The sequence below is a fragment of the Formica exsecta genome, unplaced genomic scaffold (genome assembly GCF_003651465.1).
Source record: "Formica exsecta isolate Colony F162 unplaced genomic scaffold, ASM365146v1 scaffold138, whole genome shotgun sequence".
Classification (NCBI taxonomy): domain Eukaryota; kingdom Metazoa; phylum Arthropoda; class Insecta; order Hymenoptera; family Formicidae; genus Formica; species Formica exsecta.
The window spans coordinates 618,391-642,604 of NW_021848711.1; the positions used below are offsets into that span (position 1 = coordinate 618,391).

Genomic DNA, 24,214 nt, shown 5'->3' on the forward strand with positions numbered 1-24,214 from the left:
TAATATTATTCAAAATTAAATTATTAAATTATTTATTATTTATTACTTTTTATATTTATATTACTTGTTATTATAATATTATTATCAAATTTTATTTGAATTTTTCTTAAATGTGTGCGACGTGAAATATATATGTATAATTTTTTTTTTTTGACGTTTCGTGGAAACTAGATTCCTGCGTTTTTTATTAAAAATATGTTCAAGATGCGTATATATACATATATAAATGTAAATGTATGATCCGCAAAATATTTTTTTGCGATTCTATATATTACAATTAATTTTGTATACCGCGAGAAATGCGAAGCTGCGCTTTGACAAAGATCGCCGGAATAACGCAATTTTCGCGAACTCGACGTCGATTTACCACAGTTTTCGCTAGTGACAAACGACGCATGTGGGAATGAAACGAACTTTCTTTAAAATCCACGAATCCGTGTTTCGTACACACGACACTCCAGAGAGAAATCCGCTCACGGTCGGAATAAATCTAGCGAAAGATATATTTCGGTAATAATCGATATATACATAAATCATTCGTATACTCAGACTGAGATCGCCATTACGAAGGAAATTGTAATCTCTATCTTGCATTGCGGCGTCTTTCTTCGGGATCGTCGAAATTTTCGCGTCTCGCAATCTCCTCCATATATCGTGTTATCAAGAGACGCGGTAGCGTCTCCAAGTAAAAATAATGACAGACTGGCTTTGACTAGATTCACGTCATTATTCATTGCCCAGCACTACCATTTTTCTTTATATCTAGCATTTTTCTGTCAATTATATTCTTTCGATTAAAGTATTTCATAAATTAAGACGATCATCAAAAATTTAATGACGCTCTAGTTTGCATTCTAGATCAGATAACATTGATAAGCTCCTGAATCTTAAAATATGTGTTAAAATATGTTTTAAAATATGTCAAAAATATTTCAAAATGCACTTCAAAGCAAGAATTCATCGTGGATTTTTCATCAAGTAAAACCGCGAGTCTGAATTTGAGTTTTAAATATAATTCTTTCCAGACTGGATATTTAAAAAGATCGAATAATAAATACACGAATATATAAGAACGAGCATTATTTGAATAAATATTTCTTTAATTTTGTTAAGTGTTTTAATTAATTTGTGTTATTTAATCTTGATATTATTTGATGAAAATGTTATCTATTATTTATATTATTTATATGTGTATTGTGGATAATCGTTATACTCATATTATTTATATATAATATTATTCAAAATTATACCATTTTTCTTTATATCTAGCATTTTTCTGTCAATTATATTCTTTCGATTAAAGTATTTCATAAATTAAGACGATCATCAAAAATTTAATGACGCTCTAGTTTGCATTCTAGATCAGATAACATTGATAAGCTCCTGAATCTTAAAATATGTGTTAAAATATGTTTTAAAATATGTCAAAAATATTTCAAAATGCACTTCAATTTTTTAGATACTCATATTATATACATTTGTACATGCAAAACGATTTTATCACGCAAGATGTATTTATAACTGTATCGTATATTTTTTTTTAACTTAATTTTAACTTAAATAATTATAAAATTGTTGGAATAATTGGTCAAATTATCTTATCGATAAATCTGCAAAAGCTTCAGAATCTTGACATGCAAATAACTGGGGTACAAAATAGGGTAATCATTAATCCCTTTCATCCTAAAATCGTACATTACGGCAAAGTTAATATTGAATTTGCGCGAACGATAGGAACTGTCGAATTAGAATTTCAATGGCGATCTGTGTACAATTAGTCGCTTTGATTGTCATTCTGTCCATCGTAATTCCTCTTATCGTTTACAATACCGTATCTACGTGCACCTTGTTCAATCACGTATTGCATATAATTTGCTAGAAACACAAATTAACTGCATTATTTTCTGTTGTTTGTTTTGTGCACGCACACACAAGATTTGAAATATTTTGCACAGAGTAATAAATATTAAACGATCATATCGGAAAAATTATCAATTGAACGATTTTAATATCAAAATCTTGAAGTGCAATTTTCCTTTATATCGTATCCATAAACTCGCGTGCGCGCGTTGAAAGAAATTGTTACAATCCAGCGTCTCGACAAAAATGATCAGCATTTTTAAACGGCGAAAGAGAATTGATTTCGCCTCCATACGCGTGTCGATAATCCGCGGATTAAAAAGCATCGACAGTATCGTTCGCGACGTGCATCCTCATCCTTGATGTTCCATCATATGTATCGATTCGCACGCTCCAGATTCGAGAGAATCTCGGGGTCTACAATAAGTTGATTAAATCGCTGACAGTTTCTTGTTTGGTTCTCGCCTCGATTCCCCCTTCGAGGAACTCGTTATGTACCGGCGCATCTGCATTCGCATACGTATTATTTCGCGTGACGCGCAGAAATACTCGCCGAGCTCTCTCTGTCAGATAAATCTGCCTCGCCGCTGTTCCCATCAGCCAAATAGAACGACGCCGTCGGCATTCATTGGTGATTCGCGAACTCTCGGTCCATTACTCTTATTAGCGCGAAATGACATTCACGCATGAATCTCGTAGCAAAGCCTTCCCTGAGAGAGATTTCAATCAGTCACAAATCTTCTCTTTCCCCCGCCGTTCCGATAGGTTGCTTTTCCAATTGTGTGAACAGTGCTAATTTAATTAGTATTACTTGTAGAGATATTTTGTGGATTTGTAGATATATTTTGTAAATTTGTAGATATATCTTGTAGATTTGTAAAGATATCTTGTAGACTTATGGAGATATCTTGTAAAATTTGTGTCCACATATGAATTTTTTATTAAAGGAAGTTATATATTAATATTTATATAGATTTATGTAGATTTATATATACTTATGAAAACTTTCGCAAAATTATAGTAAAGGCTTGGCTTACAGATCGGTTGAACACTAGAGTAATAAGTTGAAAAAAGACAAATAAAAAAATGTGATTGTAAAAACAAGTATTTATTAATTTTAAAAAAATAAGTATTTATTAATTTTTATTAATTAATGATACTTTTTGATTGTTTAATAACAAGATAAATTAATTTTTAAAATTTATGGTAAAACTGTGTAAAAGGTAACACACCTCCGATTTAATCGCCACTTAAATATGTAATAGGGGAGGTTTTTCTGAGTAATCCCCCGCAAGAAATAAGTGGAAGACGGCATTGGTTTAGGAGATATAACAAATTAAAGCTTCACAGTTTTAATGCTTTTTCTCAGGTATTATAAAGTAATATTAGGAAAAGTGAAGTTTGTATACATTGTATCTGTTGTAGAGCAGACGAAAAAGTGTTTGTTTACATTTACGGAATAGGTACACGGTCATGGATATTTTGTCAATAATATGTTTCGCCTATTTCTCGCAGTTCGTTAACAGCTTTCAACATGTGAACATGAATTTCTGAGTCATGTCTTCAAAAATTTTATTTATTGAATGCGTGGATGGGGGAGAAGCGGAGTCTAACAAGTGTATACCTATCCCGTAAATGTAAACACTTTTTCTACGTCTGCTCTACACAAATACAACGTAAACAAACTTTATTTTTCCTTATTTTATAATAGAAAAAGCATTAAAACTATGAAACTTTAATTTGTTATATCTCCTAAACTAATGCCATCTCCCACAAATTTCTTTGCGGGGAATTATTTAGAAGAACTTCTACAACATATTTAAGTGGCAATCAAATCGAAGGTGTATTACCTTTTATGCAGTTTTACCAAATTTATATTATATATTTTTTTATTTATTTATTTCGGAATTCATTCTTTTCTATTAAAGAGAGGAGCTAGTAGTTTATATCCGCGTATGGTCAAACACTGCGTGATATATATGTAGACACTCCTTACCAACACTAAAATCTATATATTATAAATATGAAAATGAATCGATATTTTCTACGAATCGTAGACAGAACATATAAATATTTGAAAATATTTTAATATTTACATTACTTTAATACTAATATATATAATTGTTATCTTATATATAAATTCCCTAAAAAAAAAAAAAAAAAAAAAAATTACTATATTTAATAACTATATTTATTTTTATATTTTACATAAAAATAAATGTTTGGTTAAAAATTTGTATTTTATTATGTTCTGTATTTGTATTTTATTACGTTCTGCCAAAATAAAACGAGAACATTATAAATATAGCGTAGACGGGTTAATTTAATCTTCCGATTACATTTTTATCGCGGATTATATTATATATAAACACAGACTTGAAATAAATTTTCTGACATTCCCTATATATACTATAACGCGAACTTTGAACCCGCCCGTCTAGATATGCCAACTATTTCTCTCTTACGACGGCACGATCGTCGCGTAATCATCCCAGGAGGAGGGAAGGAGGGCGCACAATGAGGGGACAAAACGCCGGAGAATCTCCCGAGTTATTTTTATTAGGATCGATTCATCGCCCCCCTCCCCCCCGCCACCCTCTTTCTTTCCTTAACCATGGATGCCTATTTCTCTTACCCCTTGGCGGGGGGCGGCAATACGGCCCTGGCATTTCATCGCCGTATGCAGTCGGTATGCACCGCCGTTGCACACCGCACGAGCCGACCTTAAGGCAACCCAGACTTACGTGCCTTGGCGCATTTCAACGCGGCTGGAATTCCGCGCAATTTCCTACGGAATAAAGTGCACGACGCGACGTGCGATGCGCGCAAACAACGAAATATTGACATTGCGGGGACGCGTACCGTATCGGCGCGAGCGCGGCGCAAGATGCGCTCGTTTATACGTCGCATACGTCGTATACGTATTCGGGAGAGAAACAGAGGGAAATAAAAGAGGAGAGAGAGCCCGAGATATTTTCACGCGATGCATTTTCCACGGAGTCGCGCGTCCCGCCGCGTACCTCGACTGAAATGCTTACGGGCGCGGAAAACGCTCGCCGCTCCCGCCGTTGATATATATCTCGTCGCGAGCGGCCGGAAAAAACGCGGATAATCGCGATCGCCTCAGTGACTTTCCGGCCTCCGGGGAGAAAAATGATTGGACAAGCCTCTCATTTACCACGTTTTCGTCTGTGTATGAACATGAGGGGTTTCGCTTAGGTTTTGAAATCGTTCCGCGCGATGCGTTTTATTCGCATTAAATCATATAGATACTATCTTTAAATAATGTATAATGAACAGGTGTGAGATCTACATCGTATTTTCTCAAAACGTATTTAATGTAGAAATTTTGAGAAATAAATTAATTTTATATTATTAAAAATGAAACCTTTATTACATAGGTAGAATGAAAACTATATATAATGTTTTATACAGATTATGTGTTGATAAGAATTGCACGGGTGTCTTATTCACGCATTTTGATAAAAAATATTGAAATTATGTATATTTTTAAAACAATTTTATATGCGTAGGATTAAATGAAATAGCTGAGAGAAGGGCAGTGTAATAAAAATTTTTCATATTCTTTCATCTTGAAAAATATTGTACAAATAAAATGTATATCGAAACTCTCTACATTCCGCGCATTGTTTATTGAGGAAAATTAAAATTTCTCTCGATATAACGAAGCGTTGTCCGCTTTGATTAATTCGCGTAATGCAGAATATCAAGAGCGCGGGATATCGATGGAATAATGAAGAAATGAAGTGGTCGCCGGTATATGATCATCGTTTCGAAAAATAACTAAAAACGCATCGGAAGGACTTTCGAAGAGCCGGCCTCTCTTTCGCGCAGATCCATTAAATTCCTACGGGGTTTGATTAACGCTCATTCAACGTCGAGAGTATTGAATGTCGGCGTACCTGAATCCAACTCCGACCGTGTGTTCTATCGATCGTTCGACCGTCTGACAGGAAATTAATTCATTATTACGCCTCTCTCGTTGCTACGCACCGCGCAATTTCTTCGATTATTCGTAAATACAAATCACGGAGCAATTAACGAACCTTTATGATATTTTGATTATTAATTATGTTTAATGTAGCGAGCGTAATTACGTTCTATTAATCGATCGTTATTACGCTTGCAAATTGCTATTGCTTTTTGCGCTATTCTACAGCACACGAGCACATTTTTCAAGTTGAAAATTCTCTAAAGTGAAAATTTTGCTCAGAATGAAAGTTCTTTGTTAGAGCGATATATTTGTATGAGATGTGATTAATTAATAGTAAGGTAAAATAAAAAATAATTTTTCAGATCCCATATTTTTATTTCGTTTATTATACATGAATTTTGCGGCCATGATGAATGTAATCCGTAAATTAATAATCCTTCTTTAAATATGTATGAGTGCTGAATAAACACCTGCTTGGATAATTTGATACGGATTTTTCAAACTATTAATGATAATTTGAGCAACAAGCCGTTGTATCTATATTTTGCCACGTATATCCCATTTATTTATTAAATATGATAACGCTAATTATATTACATTTATATATTACCGTTTCGCGTGTATTATTTTGTACACGGATCATTAATTATCTAATTATTTATTGAAGCGTATTATTATAGTAATATATGATTTGTTTCGCGTATTGTTTCTTATAATCTGTATTAAAAATAGCTTACACGATATACATATTTGCATCGACATCATTAATGTAGTAATAATAACATATAATTGAAATTGAAAATGTATTAGAGAAAAGTTTAAATAATGAAATCTGTTTTTATCATCATTCCAATTAGAGTACAACACTATTACACACTCTGACGAAGAGATTAAAGTATCTTTATTTATTAGAAAAACTCTCTTTAAATCATTTTTTTGTAAAACTTGATTCACGGAGATACTTATATAACAGAAGGGACGAGCGCGCGTGCAACAACGATCGGAGTTCACTCGACAGGCGCTAATTTTTTTTCTCGTTTTTTTTTTAACCGACCACCCACCCGTTTTAAGCCACCGGGTGCGCTAGCGGGCACGCTGTCATCATTCAGCGGTTACGTTCGATTTTTTTTTTACGAGTATTGATTCTCGATCTCGTGCCGAGATACGGCTTCTTTTTGCCGTTCCGATACGCCATGCGATCGTACGTTTTAGACTGGCTCGCTTAAACGGGGGTAGTTCTTCGTTATGTGAGAGTATAGTTGCGAATCATTTTTCTGCAGCTATTATTGTTTCTCTCGACGCGACTTTTATAACCGGCCGTTTTCGCGCGCGCTTTTCCATTAAAGAAATTTCCATATTAATGGAAGCTTGACGAAGACGTCAGGTCAGAATATGAGAGAGAGAAGGAATGAAAAAGCGACTCGTCGAGTGCTTTACACTCAGTATTTCATAAAATTCATGTTGCATTTTAGAGAAATATGAGATTGAAATGGATTTAAAAATCTTTTTTTTACACTATTTTCAAATTTTTACTTTTTAATTGTCTTCCCTAAATAATTATTAAAATATGGGATGTACATATGATATACATGTATACGGAGTCTCATAGATACACAAATTGATTTTATGTCAACTTGAAAAATTTTTTGAAATGATTTATTATAAAAATAAAAATAAAGAATAAAAAAAATAGTATACAAATGCACTGCATTGGAATATTAAAAAATGAAATATTAATGCATTTCCAGAAATTTTGCCAATGGAGAAACGGAGTAGAGGTCAAAATTATAAAATTTAACGTTACAAAATACTCTGCGTCCTCTTTATCGAGCTTTACATCGCTGACATGGTTACTGTTTCTACCCGTAGGTGAGAAATACCACATGCTGCCCACCGGAGAGCTACTCGTCTTTTCCGTGGCTCCCGCTGATGCCCACTCGACCTATCGATGCCGCACCGTTCACCACGTCACCGGTGACACCGTGGAAAGTTCTTCGTACGCCAGACTTGTAGTTACCGGTAAGTTCTCGAAGGACGTACGTCCGTCAGTCGAACTTCCTCGGGTAGAAGTCCGGGATTCTGCGAATGCTCTCGATATCACGCAAGTTCCGAGAATACCGCATAGTTGAAGAGAAAGAAAGATTCGGAGTTAACAGTAGGCATGTAAGAAACTGTCTGAATAATCATGAGTTGATGATTCAATAATTAACATGTCAAACGTAATTGTAGTAGTTCTCAGGAATTTTCTGAAGAGCAATGTTGTGTGAAATTAAGAAGAACTCCAGATATAATCTACATTCAAATTATATAGTTCTGAAAACCTTCTTAATTCCAGCTGCTTTTTATATATTTTACATTTAATTTAATATTTTTGAGATTTAAAAAATTTAACATTTCACGCGACTTTATATATTTTTTTCCCTTTTACAACATTTCCCTTTCAACATTCTAAATCGAATATTTTTCTCACCTGAAAATGCTAAAGAGAGTGCGAATGCGCGCGCTTACACTTATCCGCGACGCTCACGGTCCATACATAAACATTCTCTTACATCCCGCTAATCCGTTATGCCCGTTACGTTTCACGTGTTCGGGTTGAAACTCCGAGCGGCGGCATAATTGCGATCCACCCCGGTACGTGAGCGGCCGTTCATCCGTAGCATTTCTCGGGGATGACCGACCGCGCGGGGATATTCCCCGTGTTTTATGTATTTACTTAAACACGCGAGCGCGTTTATACAAGATTCTCTCTCACGCGCGCGTGCCCCTTTTGCATAGCGAATCATGATGCATTGTTGCACGTTCGCCGCATGCTTTCCCAAACCCCTTCGTCGAGGTGCAGTTCCCTCTTGGAGGTCCCCCCCGGCACTGCTACACGTGGCGCTTTCTTCATGAATAAATCATGAGTGTCCGAAATGCTAATGGCCGAAACGTTCGCCGACGATATTTCTGTCTGCCAACCCGACATGGTCGAAAATATGCTTAGTGTTCGAAGAGGCAGGCTGCGCATCGACAGATTGAAGGCAATCATTTAAATATAATTTCTTCCAATTTTTACGAAGGATTCTTATAACTTAATGTTAATATACGAGAAAGAGAGATTTTATTTTATTATATTATATTAAAATAAAATTTTTATATTTTATATTAAAATTCTATTGTATTTTAAATTTTGTATTTAAAATATAAAATTTTATTTTATATTAAAATTTCATTTTAATATAAAATAAAATCGAGATTTTTTAACATTTAACTTATATCCATAATTTTATAATAAATAGAAAAAGATCTCTATCAACTCACCATTCATATTTTATAATTAAATGCATTGTATAATATTTTTACATTAATATTGCCTGATTAATGTACGTTGGAAGTGGCTTATTGTGTCGCTTATCTTCAGTTTTTAATAAAAACCAGTTGCAACATACTACGCTTACAAACCGCTCGGAGAGACGGTACAAAGAGCGTCTGACGATCTTGTCATAGGGAAACTCGGTAGTTTCGCTCGGCACACGAACGATCTTGTCATGAGAGAACTCGGTAGTTTCGTCGGCGCACTTCACCCAACGCGTCGGAGGAGATGCTGACTGATAAGGCATAAAATGGGTCGAACGTGGATGAGACTACGGAACAATGGAAGGCTAATGATGAGAGAGTGCACCGTCTTGTCTATTTCGGTCGACCGCGCTGAAACCGATAAGATGGCAAAGGGAGCGTCGGACGAGTATATTGTTCGCTTCCTATCTACGTCACTCGCCGTTAAATTAACCTTTGTGCATTGAAGAAAGTTGATATCGTGCGGACACGAGTTGCAGAAAATTCCAGAGATGCAAACAATATCGCACGCTCTACCCTAATTTTTCGTTATAAAACGTACGCACATTATCGGTTACATTCTGGTTTATTTTTTATTTCAATGTTTAGTGTTAGATATTTATTATACTAATTTTTTTATGTAATAGATTTATTTTTAAAAGTTGTAATCTCCAAGTAATATCTACAGGTAGATATTTTTTTATTATGGGCTTATGGGAGGATATTATCGTTAATACGACTGTTAATTAAAAATTAATAATATATATTTTAAATATATATCTATCGTGGAAAATTAATTTTATTTTAAATTAGAGTAATTATATTTTATATTAAAAATTTATTTTAATATAATACATAAAACAATATATGTATGTATGTATATTGATAGGAAATATTGATTTATATTATATTTATTATGGCATAAAAATTTAACCGAGAAATTTTCCATTAAAATTAATTTTTTACGGGAATATTTTTTAAATGCCGCCATAAAAATTGGTGGCAAATCGCAGCGGGAGAGCCTGAGCGCCGCTTTGTCGAGGCGTCAGTGTCTTATTTCTGTCTCTCTTTCTCTCTTTTTGCTATCATCTATGCCGCCATTATCCGCCCCCATATTTTTCGCGATCTTTCTCTATCCTCTCTTCCCACCCTCTTTCTCTTCCAGTTGCCTTTCGTGCCAGCGACACGTCGGAGTTATAACACTTCGCCGCCGCATTTTAGGGAAGCGCGGCCTTTTAGGCGAGAAATGGTGGCATCCATTAAAAAAAAGAGCTAGGTATGCAGCTGTGATCGCGCGCTGACCATTTAGAACTGAAATTTTTAAAGCCACGCGGTAAAAGTCGCCCCTAATGCATCGATCGAATGCGACGCGATATCGATTCGTCTCTTTGCGATGTTTAAGCTTACCTTGCTTTTAAGTACGTTTTTATCGTAAGAGGAAAGGAAGAGGAGGGAGGGGAGAAAATTGGTCTACGAAGCGACATTCGAGAATGTTTGCGAAATGGATTGTTTGCCAAACGATAAGTGGAAGGAATTTAATATCCAGTCTTTGCCAACATCCGATACTTTACATACAATGTTTAATAGCGTAGGCATTTCGTCTTGCGTGGCTTTTTCACTTTTTTAAAATTGATCCAAAGCGCAAAACTATTTATTTATTTATTTATTTCCGTCAAAGAAATCTGCACGCGAAGAAATTCGTGAAGAGACTCGTGTTTCACCTGCTCGTAAGAAGTAATCGAGAGAGCTTAAAGTTTAGTTTTTAAAATATATTTTTCAAGGAGTATTTAAAAATATATATTTAATTACCTTTAGCTGCGCCTGATATATTTTAGTATTTTGAAGTAAGATCGCCGGTTACCAAGGTAACATATCCATTGACATGCAGCCAACCGAGTAGGATATGAGACGTCTACTAATTTAACGCGGGATCGCACACACAAATGTCGCTCAAAAAAAAAAAAGAAAAGCATTTGGCGCTCCCGACGTGTATTAATTAAGCTCGCTCTGGACTTTCTCCAACTGCTTACAGTTCGACTTTCAGACGAAAGTTTCAAACCCCAAAAAATCGCGGCGAACTTTTTTTCCTGTATGTCGGACGCATTGCCAGAATTCCGAAGAACATTAAAAGTAAGATTTACGACGAATTCTCATTAAGCAGACGAGGCGTGCAATTTAACGTAACGAAGAAAGCGTACCAAGGTATCTAACTATCGACGATAGTTGGTACCCGGGGCCGAAAGTTCGCCGGCAAGATAGGACGAGAGTCATATCGAGATAGTTGGAAAGGGGCGGCTCCTTTATGGCGGCGATTCGCATCACAGTGGAACAAGTCGAGGACAGATCGGGCGCGATCCTGTTAAACCGAGCGCTAAATTAGTTCGACGGCCGAATAGTTCCCGGTGAATTTAGCATCTTCTCCGCCTTTGTCGGTGAATGTGATCTCATTCTCTCGCAAGATGGCCTTTTTGCGTTGGTATAACGAGAGACAGAGAAAGAGAGAGAGAGAGAGAGGGCGATAAAGAGAGTATGCGACTCTGGATTGACGCTTTTCTCCAACTTGGAGACACTAACCAAAATCCTGAATGCAATTCACATTGCAGTCTCGAACAGCCCGCCACCGGGTACGTGAAACTTGCGCGATTCCCTTTTATTTACGATCCGGCTCTTACGCGGAATATTCCGAAAAATTCCGCGAGCCAAATAAACGCGTTCCAAACAGAGATGACAGGTCTCTAAAACATAAGTTTCTCGAGTTTGACTTGCGGGGAAAAGAAGGGAATTTATTGTATCTCGCGGTAGAAAATATATTCGGGCTAAACAATATGTAACCAAAAGATAAGATTGTGTGAATATATCAATAAGATTGAATATCACTTCTCGTAAATTTCTACAATCTACTTAATTAAAGATGCAGAGAAAAAGAAACATTTATCTATCTACTCGATATTTTGCTAAAAATAATTCTAATATTTATTAAAGTTTATATTTTTATACATTGTGTAAAAAAACTCGTAGTTTTTTAGGCAATTGAAAACTGTGAATATCGAAAATAGTATAATCATACAAGAGATAGAATTTATATATAAATTCTCTGTACACATTTTGTGTTCAATGCTTATGATTTTTTATTATATTAGTTTTAAAATATATTTCGATGTAGTTAGATATTTTTGACATAGTTTTTTTAACTGAATTGTAGATAAATTATCGTTTTAATAAAAATATCGCTCTGATTAATTGTAATTGAGAGTACAATTAACGCGTTAAAAAATAGATTTCTAATTGGAGCATCGATGATCCTAGTACAATTTTAAACGTTAAAATATTTCTTGCTTATGAATTACTATATTTTTTTTATTACTTTAGCGTGTCGGGCGTGTAATAAAACTTTGGCACTCATAACATAAATTTATATTTTTGGATTAGATATCTAATCATATGCACACACAATGTATGGTCATACACACAAAATTTAATTTAATTTGATTAGATTTAATTTAATTTTTTAATTTAATTAGATTTAATTTAATTAAAATATTTATCAAAATTTAATTTAAAAACATACTATCGCAATATCCTACAGTATTCGATAAGAGTAGATAAAGAATGTTCCATGTCTATCATCCTTCCCCGTGAACTTATTTTGCGTCAAATCTTTGCTCATGTATGTGCGCTCGCGCATGTATGTGTGTTAGAGAAATATCTTTCTGAAGTTTTAATTAAATTTTTCTCTTCAAATCCGCATATAATCCGACCGAGTTAAACGCCATTGAGAGAAATCTTCATTACGTTCTACAGTGACGACGTTTCTTGAGCGTCTCTCTCTCTCTCTCTCTGCTCTCTTTTTACACTCCGCCATCGTGGCGAGTACGCGGCGCGATATCGCTTCGGCGCTCGTCTGTCTGTCTATCTATCTGTCTGTCGGAGCGAATTCCGCCGAGTCGCGACTTCCTAACTTCCGGCTAATTAAACTTTCGTTGCTCGATATTAAATTCTGCCGATGTGTTGCTCTCGAAATCCGATGAATCGAGAGCATCGCCTTTATATCGCGCTCCTCTCCGTCTTTTCCTCCTCCACTCGTTTTCCTCTCTCTCCTCCCTCAACCCCATCCCTCCCCTCCTTAAACGCATTCTAAAATTTACCCTCGCTTTCCTCTCTCCGTTTCTCTCGAACTTCCCCTCCCAACTCGCGGAGATCCGCGGAACAAAGTTGGAGGGATGGGCTTTTATTGGACCCCCGCGGCTCCTCTCGCCGCTCGATGAGACGGCGGGGATGAAAAAGCGGAAAGGATAAAGCAACGTGAGAGGAGAAGGAAGAGGAAGAGGAGACGAACCCCCGAGCGGAGGTCAACTTATTTTTGCGGGGAGAACAGGGAGAGGGGGCGGGGGAGGGAAGGGGAAGAAACTCGGCGAAAACGCTAAGTGCAATCTGCAGAGCCGCCGATGCAGCCGCGCTGCAACGTCGGCAAGAAACAATGCAGCCGTCACGGCACCGCACCCTCTTATCGAGCTACCATCCTCCCCCCTCCCCCCTCCTTCCTCGTTGTCTTCAGTAGATCCTTCCCAGTTGATATGATCGAAGTGGTAGTTTCTAGAAAGATGCAATTTTGTAGGAAAATCTGCACGTTCGAAACATCGGTCGCATCGATGTTTCGCCGTTTAACTGGAGATCTTGAAGTAGTATTGTATAAAAAAAAAAAATTATTTTCTCGTAAATCTTTTTTTATGTTATCTATAGAGCATCCTTCTCTCCTTATTTTATTTACTGCATCTTTCACATGTATCCGTACTTTGATATACATATAATATTTTACACATGTACGTCTACATGTGTGTGTTAAAACACGTAAGAGAAACACTGTCCTAATTTCTCCTTCTTCTCTTCCATTTATTCTTTTTCCCTTCATTTTCCTCTTCTTTTGTATCTCTTCGCGTTATATAAGAATTTATATAAAGGCGCATCTAATGTGCGTCGAGACGCGTGTCCAAGTGGAAAGAGCGGTCGCGTGGGATGATTTACGCGGAATTAGAGGGGAATATCAACGCGCATCCGTTACACATCCGGCGTTACATTCGCCACCACATGCGCTCTCGTGTCGCTCATTTAAACGCAAGATCGCGCGAGATTCAGAGGCGAGGGTGCCTCTTGCCTCTATATATTCCGTCTTTTCCTCTCGCGTATTTACCCTTCGCGTATTACGTACATACGTATATACGCGTGCAACGACACCATCGCAAAGCCGGCATAATTCAATGCAAACAGCGAGAGGCAGGAACGCTTTTAAATACAAGGCTGAAGAGCGAGGGAAAGTACGCGCGAGCAAACTCCATAAACGGTGACAATTATTTTGGCAAACAACGCAGCGACGACTTATTCGCGTGTAGAAATAACGCATGTATAATTTTGAAAAGGCATTTTCTTACTATTCAATTAATTTGTAATTTATTTCGTTTGACTTACATTTCATATTTTAGTCTCTCAATTTTAATCAAGAACGCCAAGTTTATTCGGGGATTGTTTTTAGTTCATTAAGCCAAATCTTATTCACATAACGCACTCCGTATATAACGTGCACCTCGACGTAAACGCGATAATGTTTTTCTGCACCCTTGTAACGAGCAAGCGAGATGCATCCCTTCTCGCCAAGAATTATCCCGTCGATAAAGTCTTCTGCATTAACGAAACATTTTCGAGCGCCGCGCGTTAAATTATATCGGTTTTAGCATAATGGCTACACGCGACGTATCTCGTGTACCGTACAATGGCCGCAGGGAACTCAAGTCATAATTAAGTTTCTCTTTTTATGTTAGGGTAGGGAGATAGTACGTCCTGGCTCTTCCGCGTAACACGCGTCTAGAAATGAATTATTTGGTCATCCGAATTTAATGATGCTATCGCGCGACACGCGCGAATTGCAGTATAAAATGATTAATAATTTAATTGAGTAAGTAACGAGTGGTTTTATTCTGCGCTTCTGATCAAAACGGTTCGTTCGCGGAAGAGTTAATTTTGCTAAAAGTTCTGGTGAGATAAAAATTTGAAACACTCGCCACGACAAATCATCGCTCTAATGCCAACTTTACTCACTCAAAAAAATGTCTTGCTGATATAGGTAGATTTCTAGGTGTCACAACAAAAATTTATCGCTATTTTTTGTATCTGTTAGAATATTGTCTGTTACATATAGAATTTATAGCAGCAATATTCTAATAATATCTTCTAGAAAATTTAGGTCCCATTGCCAAATGTTAATCACTGCATTGGATAAATATGAGTTTCGATACTACAGCTAGAACACTCTTTGTGAGAAATATAACTGCCAATTATAACTGCAGCATCGAAAAATTGAGAGAAATTGTTTAAAAGAGCTGGATAGATTGGGCGCGTTATACAAATATGTTAGATGTGAGGATTATATATTCATTTGTTTCTTGTCGCTAATTTTTTCTGTGTACCACAGCCAAACTTTATGACAAGTATGATTGGCCTTAACATGGATAGGCGCCACAGAAAAACATTCTTTCTAAATTTCACAAACAGTTCAGATATAAATTCTGTCTCTGTCACTTAGATTGATTAAATGCGAAACATATGCGATATCACAGTATTTGCTAATCATTTATGTACCTCAGTTAATTTTGCGCACCCAGAAAATTTTTGCTGTAGTTGCAAAACCACTTTTTTGAGTGCTGCAGAGTGTAATTTACATATGACATGTAAGGTGCGTAATGTATGGCTTTGCCGGCGTTCAACCGCGCGAGTTTTGAGCGCAACGATATTTTTTTACGGCTGTAAATCGTTAACGGAATTGATGATTCAACTGTAAATTATGCGTTAACATATGCAAACACAGCATAACGACGAAAAAATCGTCGTCGAACGTTTAAACTCGGTTCGGAAGTATGATGCAAGTATAATTTTGCTTTGAATTTTAATATATATATATATAAACTCGAGTAATGTCGCACGAGTGGGAGTGATTGCGCGTCTTCGGGCGCAAATTGCACGCGACGGGTATTGCATCGTGACCCGAATTCCGAAGCAATCAGCGGATGACATTAGATTATATATGCGTACCATCGACCGTGGACTGCAACCGGGACTTTAATGATAATATGGATGCCAATATAATGCAAACGCAATTAATTCCTCGAAAGTGTCCCTTATTTGCATAAATGATTAAACTCGTCTTAAGCTTCAAAGCTTTAGCGAATATAGAGTTTGATTTTCTTTAGCACTTTCAAATTTGACATCACCGAAAAATCATTTACAATCACTCTTTTTAACTTTATAATTTTATCCTTATTGGCATTAAAATTCGTAGAGAAATCTGGATTTATTCAAAATTAATTATTAAAATTGTTTACGGTTAAATTTATCGTCGATCAGCCATAAAACAATATCGATAGGGAAAACAATCGAAACAGTTGCGGTAGAAAAGACGCGATGGAACGATAAGTATGTTTCTTAATTCGCGATAAAAGATCTCGTACGGATAATTAGCGTCTTCTTTATTACGAGACGAGATCGCGTTTGTTCGGAGCAAATATGTACGGGCGCGAGAAAGAAAAAACGACCGGCGCCATTTGAATCTCGCTTTGACGACGATACACGCGCGACGGGTGTATATTTAATAGAGTCTTAATTGGAGTCGCCAGCACGAGAGATTTAATTGGACATCGGGAGAGAGAGCACGGGAATTACTAACCGTTTTCCGCGCGGTTTCTCTCCATTTTCACCCTCCGCTCTTTCATCCTCCCGCGCGGGTTCTACCTTTTCGCGTCGGTTAAAAAAGGAGCTCGAAACTCGATTTCGCGTTGCATAATCAATAGATGACGGCTCAAAGAATACCAAGATGTTTGTTTGAACCGTAGTTTAACCGTCGGAATAGCGCTCGGAGCGATGCACCATCCCAGACTTCGGAATTTGCTTCATAATCGTGTTTTCATGCACATCTATTCTGTTGTCCCAACGTATGGGAATAATGAATTGCATTATTTATCCAAAGCTTCCTGAAAAATTTACATTGAATGGCGCATTATCTTTCGATATAATCAAAAAATATGAAAAACGTGAATTCTTTATTTTAGAAATAAATATTATAAGCGAGAAAAGTGTTCTCTCTTTTGCCTAAAATTTTATTATATTATGGGGTATTCCTGCAATTTGAAAATTTATAATACTTATTTTTGATTATTAATTAAACTTTCTAGATAGCTTTCTTCTTCTCTTTTTTTTTTGTTCTCTCTGTCTCTCTTTCTCTCTCTCTTTTATCATTGAATGTCAATTTTCATTGCAAAAGTTTGCAATTTTACCGCATATTACATAAAATTTAACAATTATACAATATTTATAACAATTATATTTGTGATATTATATAAATGTAATAGTGTATAATTATATTTATTATACATATATCGTATTATTCTTAATTTGATTGACGTTTCTATTTAACTATCAAATTGAAATTATTATTAATTATAATTAATTAATTATATTAATTATAATTAATTATTTTGCAGACACAGGATAAAAGAAAGAAATTACAATTCGTTGTTAAAAAAATCTGCGTGATTCAGTGATATTTACATATGTAGGTGTATATGATAGGGCACGTAGTCTTTTAACTAGAGTTTTTTGATGAATTGTATCTCTCTTTCAGAGTTTTATGTATATAAAATCTACTTTTAAACTCTCCAATTCATATCGCGACAGCATGCTTTCTATCCTACGTCAACGGGCATAGTGACGTTGAAACGTAAGGAAACGTGCATGCACGTGATATAATACAAAAGTTCTCGGTGTATGACGCGTATGCACCAGCTGGTGCGATACGTCGGCACGTCGAGTATTCCGAAAAAGATCGTTTTTCTAACTTCCCGTCCCGTTAAAAATTTGCGGATCGAGCGCAAAACGTGGAGGATTCGTGTCAAAAAGGGAAATGCATATGTGAAAAATATAAAATATGTTAATTATACGCCAGGTTCTATTTACCTGCCATTATCACGGCGAAACACATACAGCGTACTTGGTATGAGAGAGATTACCGTACCGTGTGTGTAAGAATAATAAAATATATGCTAGCGCGAGAAAAATACTTTCCGCGAAATACTGGCACTCTCGCACGACGACAGGATTTTCGTCGGCGAACTTTCACCGGCGCGTGCAGCAAAATGCAATTGCGACACTCGCAACAGCGCGCCCCGAGGCCGTATTTTTTTTTTTCTTTTTTCTTTGTTTGCTCGACAAGCGACGACGACGCCGGCGACAGCGACGACGACGTTGACGTCGAGGGGCGTAAGTCGGGATGTAAATGGCGTAAAAACTTTTCGACGTGCATATGCGCGGGACGAGAGACGGTGCGCCGAACGAGGATATGAACAAGGGTGTGGTGACGGTAGCGTTGTGCTGGAATATGGCAACTGGAATTGCACAGTACTATAGAGAGGACGCGAGAGCGAGATAGAGCGAGAGAGCTACGAATGAGAGAGAGAGAGAGAGAGAAGGAGACGTCGGATTGGAGAGGGTGTGTGTACCAAAGGGAGGACGAGGGAGAAAGACAGAGAGAGATAGAGAGAATGAGAAAGACGGAGGGGTGCAAGATCGAGCGAGACGAGTCGCGAGGGCGGGAGCGAGATGGCCTCATCGCGACGATCAATACGCCATCAGCTTAAATTACAATAATAACGCCGCGACCAGGAACAAAGCGCCATTATAAAATAGCGCGCGGTCGTAAAAGGCCACGGCGTCGCTCTGTCCGAGATCGGTCCAGAGGCAAACATCTCCGTCGCGGAGCAGAGAGAAATGCTTAATCGTTGCTGAAAGAAGAAATAAAATGCCCGTTATTCGACAGACTCTATATACCAAACCCGTCCCGGCCGGGAAATTGGACGCTCATCGTCCTCGTCGTCGTCATCGTCGTCGTCGTCGTCATCGTTACCGCTCTCCTCGTTCGGGACAACGGCAAATTCCAACCCCTTCGCGGCCGGATAGAATTGCTTCCGACGTTTTTATCGATGTGACTGAACCCGAAGCTCGAGTTTATTGATTCTATTATCCGCGATAAAACTGCGTGCTTGCTCTAAAATTTACACGCGGATTTTGCCGAGTATCACGCGGGCATGCTGTTGCTGCACGTGAAATGGAGATTTATATTCACGTCCGAACGCGTTCCTCTCTCTCTCTCTCTCTCTCTCTTTTTCTACAATTTTTGGAGAGCGCGCCGGATTTTCGGATATCGAATTGTATCGCGGCTTTATTAAACGGTGCTAGCAATCGTTGAGAATGACTGATATCATTGATTGAAGGGAGAGATAAATGATATAATAGTTTGGATCGATATTTTTCCATCATAGTATTTTAATTGGTATTTTTTTTTTTTTTTTTTTTTTTTTTTTTTTTTTTTCTGTTATATTATGTCGAGTATTAGTTATTATGTAATTTTTTTTTTTTTTGTTCCTCTTGTCCGGACGCTTTAATTATAAATTTCACATATTTTACCAAGATAAATTTTCTAAAATTCCCTTTACTATAAAAATAAATGCAATACCATGATATAAAGCAAATATTTGATCAAAATACCTTTGAAAATTCCCAACGTTGAAATAATGTTAAAATATCCCGAAATTAATAGCGACAGAAAATATCGAATATATGAAGATTCCATTATAAAGTTTTGCGTTTCGGAAAATGTGGAATAATGTTGGACGATTTTTGCATTATGTACATTAAAAAGTTAAAGCGGAGTCCGTTGTCTGCTCAGTCAACTTTTCATGGAGATTTCTTACTTACAATTAACGACACTTCCCAGCACGAAGACATATATATCGTAAAATATTCCGAGATCGTTTAGACTGCCAAAATTAATGAGAGAAATGCATCTTTAAAAGTTTAAATCCGACGCCACATTTCTAAGATATGGAACACGACAAATACGTTGCAAACATATTCGTTGATTAATAATTTAATGCTTGATAATTTGCATTTGTTGAATTTCATTAGGCAAATGCAATTGTTAGTTCATATACATTTATAATGAACGTGCGATCAATAACCCGTCATTCCTAAAATTTTATTACACATATCGTTGAGAGAGATATAATAGCAGACACATATTCGCGCATAATAATGCAATAAAATTTTAGAAATATTCAATTATCTATTTATCTATATACGTATAGCATATATAACATTTATGTAATTTGATGATTTTATGTGGGTGCGTAACTATACTTAAAAATTATAAAAAAGTGCTATTTCAATCTTATAAAATCTTCACAGCTATAAACAGATGAATTGCTAATATTCCAGCATAGTTCCAACGTTACATTATTATATAATATTTAAATAAAATTAATTATCTCTCGAATTAATTTATAAATTAACTCACAAAATAATTTGAACAATTTCACAAGTTTTCGAACGTGCATTCTCGTCGTCATAATTAATATAACAATAAGAAGTCTTATAATTATATAGGAAATTAGTTTCAAGAAGTTTGTTGAAGCTCGTCCGTCGGTCATCATCGTAAATAATAACTTAGGATAATTAAAATAAAACATACCATATATAAGTTTGCAATAAAAAATATCTATGTATGCTGAAAAATAGCTCAAAAGAATTGTCACATGATTTTAATTAAGAGAAAAAGGTTTATAAAAATTTATCGCGTTACAAAGTGTAATTTTTTTTTTTTTTTTTTTTTCATTCCGAATCTCTCTGCTTCAGAACATCGCAACTCGTCACCGCCGCGATTCAACGAACGAATGAATCCCGCACCGATCCGCACCGGCGAGACGATCGTGCTATTGTGCATCTCGCAGGGTAACCCGCCGCCGACGTATCTCTGGTTCCGCGAGTCCGTGTCGGGCACGACGATGGTCTTCAATTCGGAGAGGATACACGCGCGGGCTGGCGTGCTGGTGCTACAGCCGGCCCGTGTCGAGGATGCCGGCAGATACGTCTGCCACGCGAACAATACCGCCGGTTCCGAGCGGGTCGTGCTGGAAGTCACCATCGTAAGCAGCCTCTCCATCCATCTTGCGCCTCAACAGGTATGTGTATCCAGGTTTTTTTTTTTCTATCTCTCTATCTATCGGATATCTTTCTCGGTGCGACCCGATTCACGTGCTTCCTTCCCCTTTCGATTTCCTCTTTCGCTTTTCCTTTCGATCGCTTGACGTGGTTTTCTGAATCTAAACACACACAGGTTCAATAATATAATTAAAAATTAATTAAATTGAAGTTTGAGGTTTATAAAGATTTATTATTCTTCATAAATATTTAATAAATGAATTGAGGAAATGATTTAATTTCCTTCTTTCCACATTTAATGCATTATATGTATATGAATATATTCTCATAAAAGTATATCTTTAGAACGTAATAACTTTTTTATATTTTGCATTTTAGTCGAAATATCATTCTTCCGAGATGTGAGCGATGATAATAAAGAAATTTATGTTTAAGTTTGGCTTTTTTTTTTTTTTTTTTTTTTTTTATAGTATCTCGGAACTGAAAATGTCTTTAAACTGGTGAAACACCGAGTAAGTTTAAGATGAATTTTATATGCGTTAACAGAAGGAACTGTAGCAAAGAAAAGTTTTGGATTGACTTTGAGAGAATAGCTCGGGACGGAATGTAAAGATTGACTGATTTAAACGGTAGAAATATGTTACTTAATTTATTCCATAGGAACGAAGAGAGTTTCTAAATTTATGTTGTTTCTCTTTGTACATAATTGCACAACAAAATATAAGAGATTGTAGTTTATCTTAATAAAAATGTAAATTAATTATAAGTAAATTAATTATTTTAATTTTAAAATATAATTATACTAATAATAATTATCTTTAGTGTGTAAATTAATTTTGATTTTATTTTTGAAGTATAAAATGGCATGCAATATTCACGCAACAAAGCATTATTCGAGCTTCGCTTTTCCCAAATTACATTCAAATCCAAGTTTTGATGGTTGTAGAGCGCTCCTTTGTTCAGTGTAATGGCCATAAAATATCGCTAGCTATTTCGATTTGAGCGAAGTTGAATCCAAGTTTATCCCGTTACTCCGGACGAGATAGTGGTCTTTGGACACTCTCTGTGGATAATTGGGTTGAACATCAACGTTATATCACAGTTTCCCTCATCCATCTTGCGTCTATGTCAGTTTACATGCATTTCCTCTCTACTAGTTGTGAGTTTCGCGTACGAATTGTGATCCTTGTACACTTTTTCCTTCTTTTTCCCTGTCCTGCATTACAAGCAATTGCTTCTTGTGGTTACATCTCTTTAAGCAGAAACTATTTTATTTTATACATTGTTTTAAATATTTACTCTTCTTTTCCATTTAAATAATCCAAAGTGAACATTACATATCTTAGAATGAATTATACTACAAAGCGAATAAAAGCAAAGGAAGAGAGAGAGAGAGAGAGAGAGAGAGAGCAAGAGAAAGAAAAAGAATTTTGAAAATAAAATATACATTTTACTTAATTAGAGTTTTAAGCTCGACAAAGCAATTTCATCGACTTCTTCCAAAAAGTCCATCTTTCTTTTTCTCATTCAAGATCTTCGAGAAGTAAATAAAGAACAATCTTTATTCGGTTGTCATCGCGCGTAACGATCCATACAATTGATTTTCCCTTGGAAAACGGATTAGCCTGTAAGAATCTCCGAACGAGGCGAGAGGTATCGATAATGTTTTTTCGTAACGTACGGCTCGCGAACGAATCCCCGTTCCTTCGTTCGGATCTCTCCGAAGTAACAGCTCCTCTTCAATACGTCGCGTCGCAAATGACTCGAGCGTTTCTATTGTGCGCTTTTCCCTCGGCCTTCGATCCGGATGACAATCGTCACCAGTTTTCCCCGGAGCGAGGCGCAATCAGAATCTACATTTTACTTATTGCCCCTTCCGGCGAAATTCACCTTTATCTCGAGATATTCAGCGGCAGTTGACGATAGCATTCACAAACTAAATCGCTTATCTAGAAAATGTAACAAGTTTAATTGAACTGCACTCTGTAAGCACTTATCTTGCCAATTACATTGATATTTTTTACTTTAAGTAAACTTCAAAATCTAATCGAGCGATCATTTGAAAGAATGTGCGTGTATTTTTCTCCACAGTTTAAAAATTATTAAAAATTATATTAAAAATTATGCGCTGTCATGCATTCAAATATATCTCGCAAATAATTAAATATGAAATTGAAATCGCAAAAGATGATATCTAATGTATTTAAAATAAAGCAAATAACTAAATCTTATCTATTTGTAACTAATAATAAATACTTTAGCTAAGGAAAATCTTTTTGATTCCAAATCAATTGACGCAAATTCGTAAAAGATTTGAGATTCTTCGGGACGGAGTAAGTATATTCTATCCGGATCAAAAGCCTCCAAATATTTAATCGCGATATCTTCGTTCCAAGATCATTGCTGTGAGAACAGTCTGTCACTCTCATGATCCATAAGCTATCTCCGTCCCTTGTGCTCCGCGGCACGGAATAGCGGTTCGTTGCCTTGTGACTTTGTTAAGCCGTCGAGAGACTCTATAACCCTCTACCCTCTTCTCTTAGAGCTCGATGAACACGAGTCGGGACGTGCGAGCTTCCTCCGAGGAAGCGCCTCTGAATAAATTCGAGCCGGCGGCGAGCGACTAATTCTCAGCGACGTAGATAATCGAGGATCGCGCGAGTACATCGTAAACAACGGGATAGTGTCAGGAAGCCCGGAAGCTTGACTGCTCGACCGTGATGTCGTGCAAAACGGCAAAGAGAAAGAGAGAGAAAGAGATAAAGAGAGGGTTCATTCGTGTGCGCGATGAATCTCGAAGTTGTCCCGGGCACTTATTCCGTCGAGTCAAATTATCGTTTGCTCGGAGATTGTCTAACTCCGTTACCGTCGTTTCGCAATCGCCCGCCCTCTTGCCCGGGAGTTCCTTACAACTGTCGCCAACTTTTGGAAACGACCGTCATTCTATGTCTCGAGGAAACTACTATTTTACTGGCGACTTGTAAAAATTTTGGTACGCAAGATTTAACTTGAAATCGTAGAGTTTCATTGTTCTTTACTTTTATA

General features: G+C 36.6%; 1 protein-coding gene across 1 annotated transcript in view; it reads left to right on the forward strand.

Moving 5' to 3' along the window:
* The window catches only part of LOC115245988 (Down syndrome cell adhesion molecule-like protein Dscam2), a 144,146-nt gene that overhangs the window by 73,434 nt on the left and 46,498 nt on the right, over positions 1-24,214 (forward strand). The window contains exons 5-6 of the mRNA XM_029824531.1: positions 7,685-7,834; positions 20,864-21,189. Of these exons, the coding sequence (XP_029680391.1) occupies positions 7,685-7,834; positions 20,864-21,189 (476 nt within the window). The remainder of the gene's footprint in view (positions 1-7,684; positions 7,835-20,863; positions 21,190-24,214) is intronic.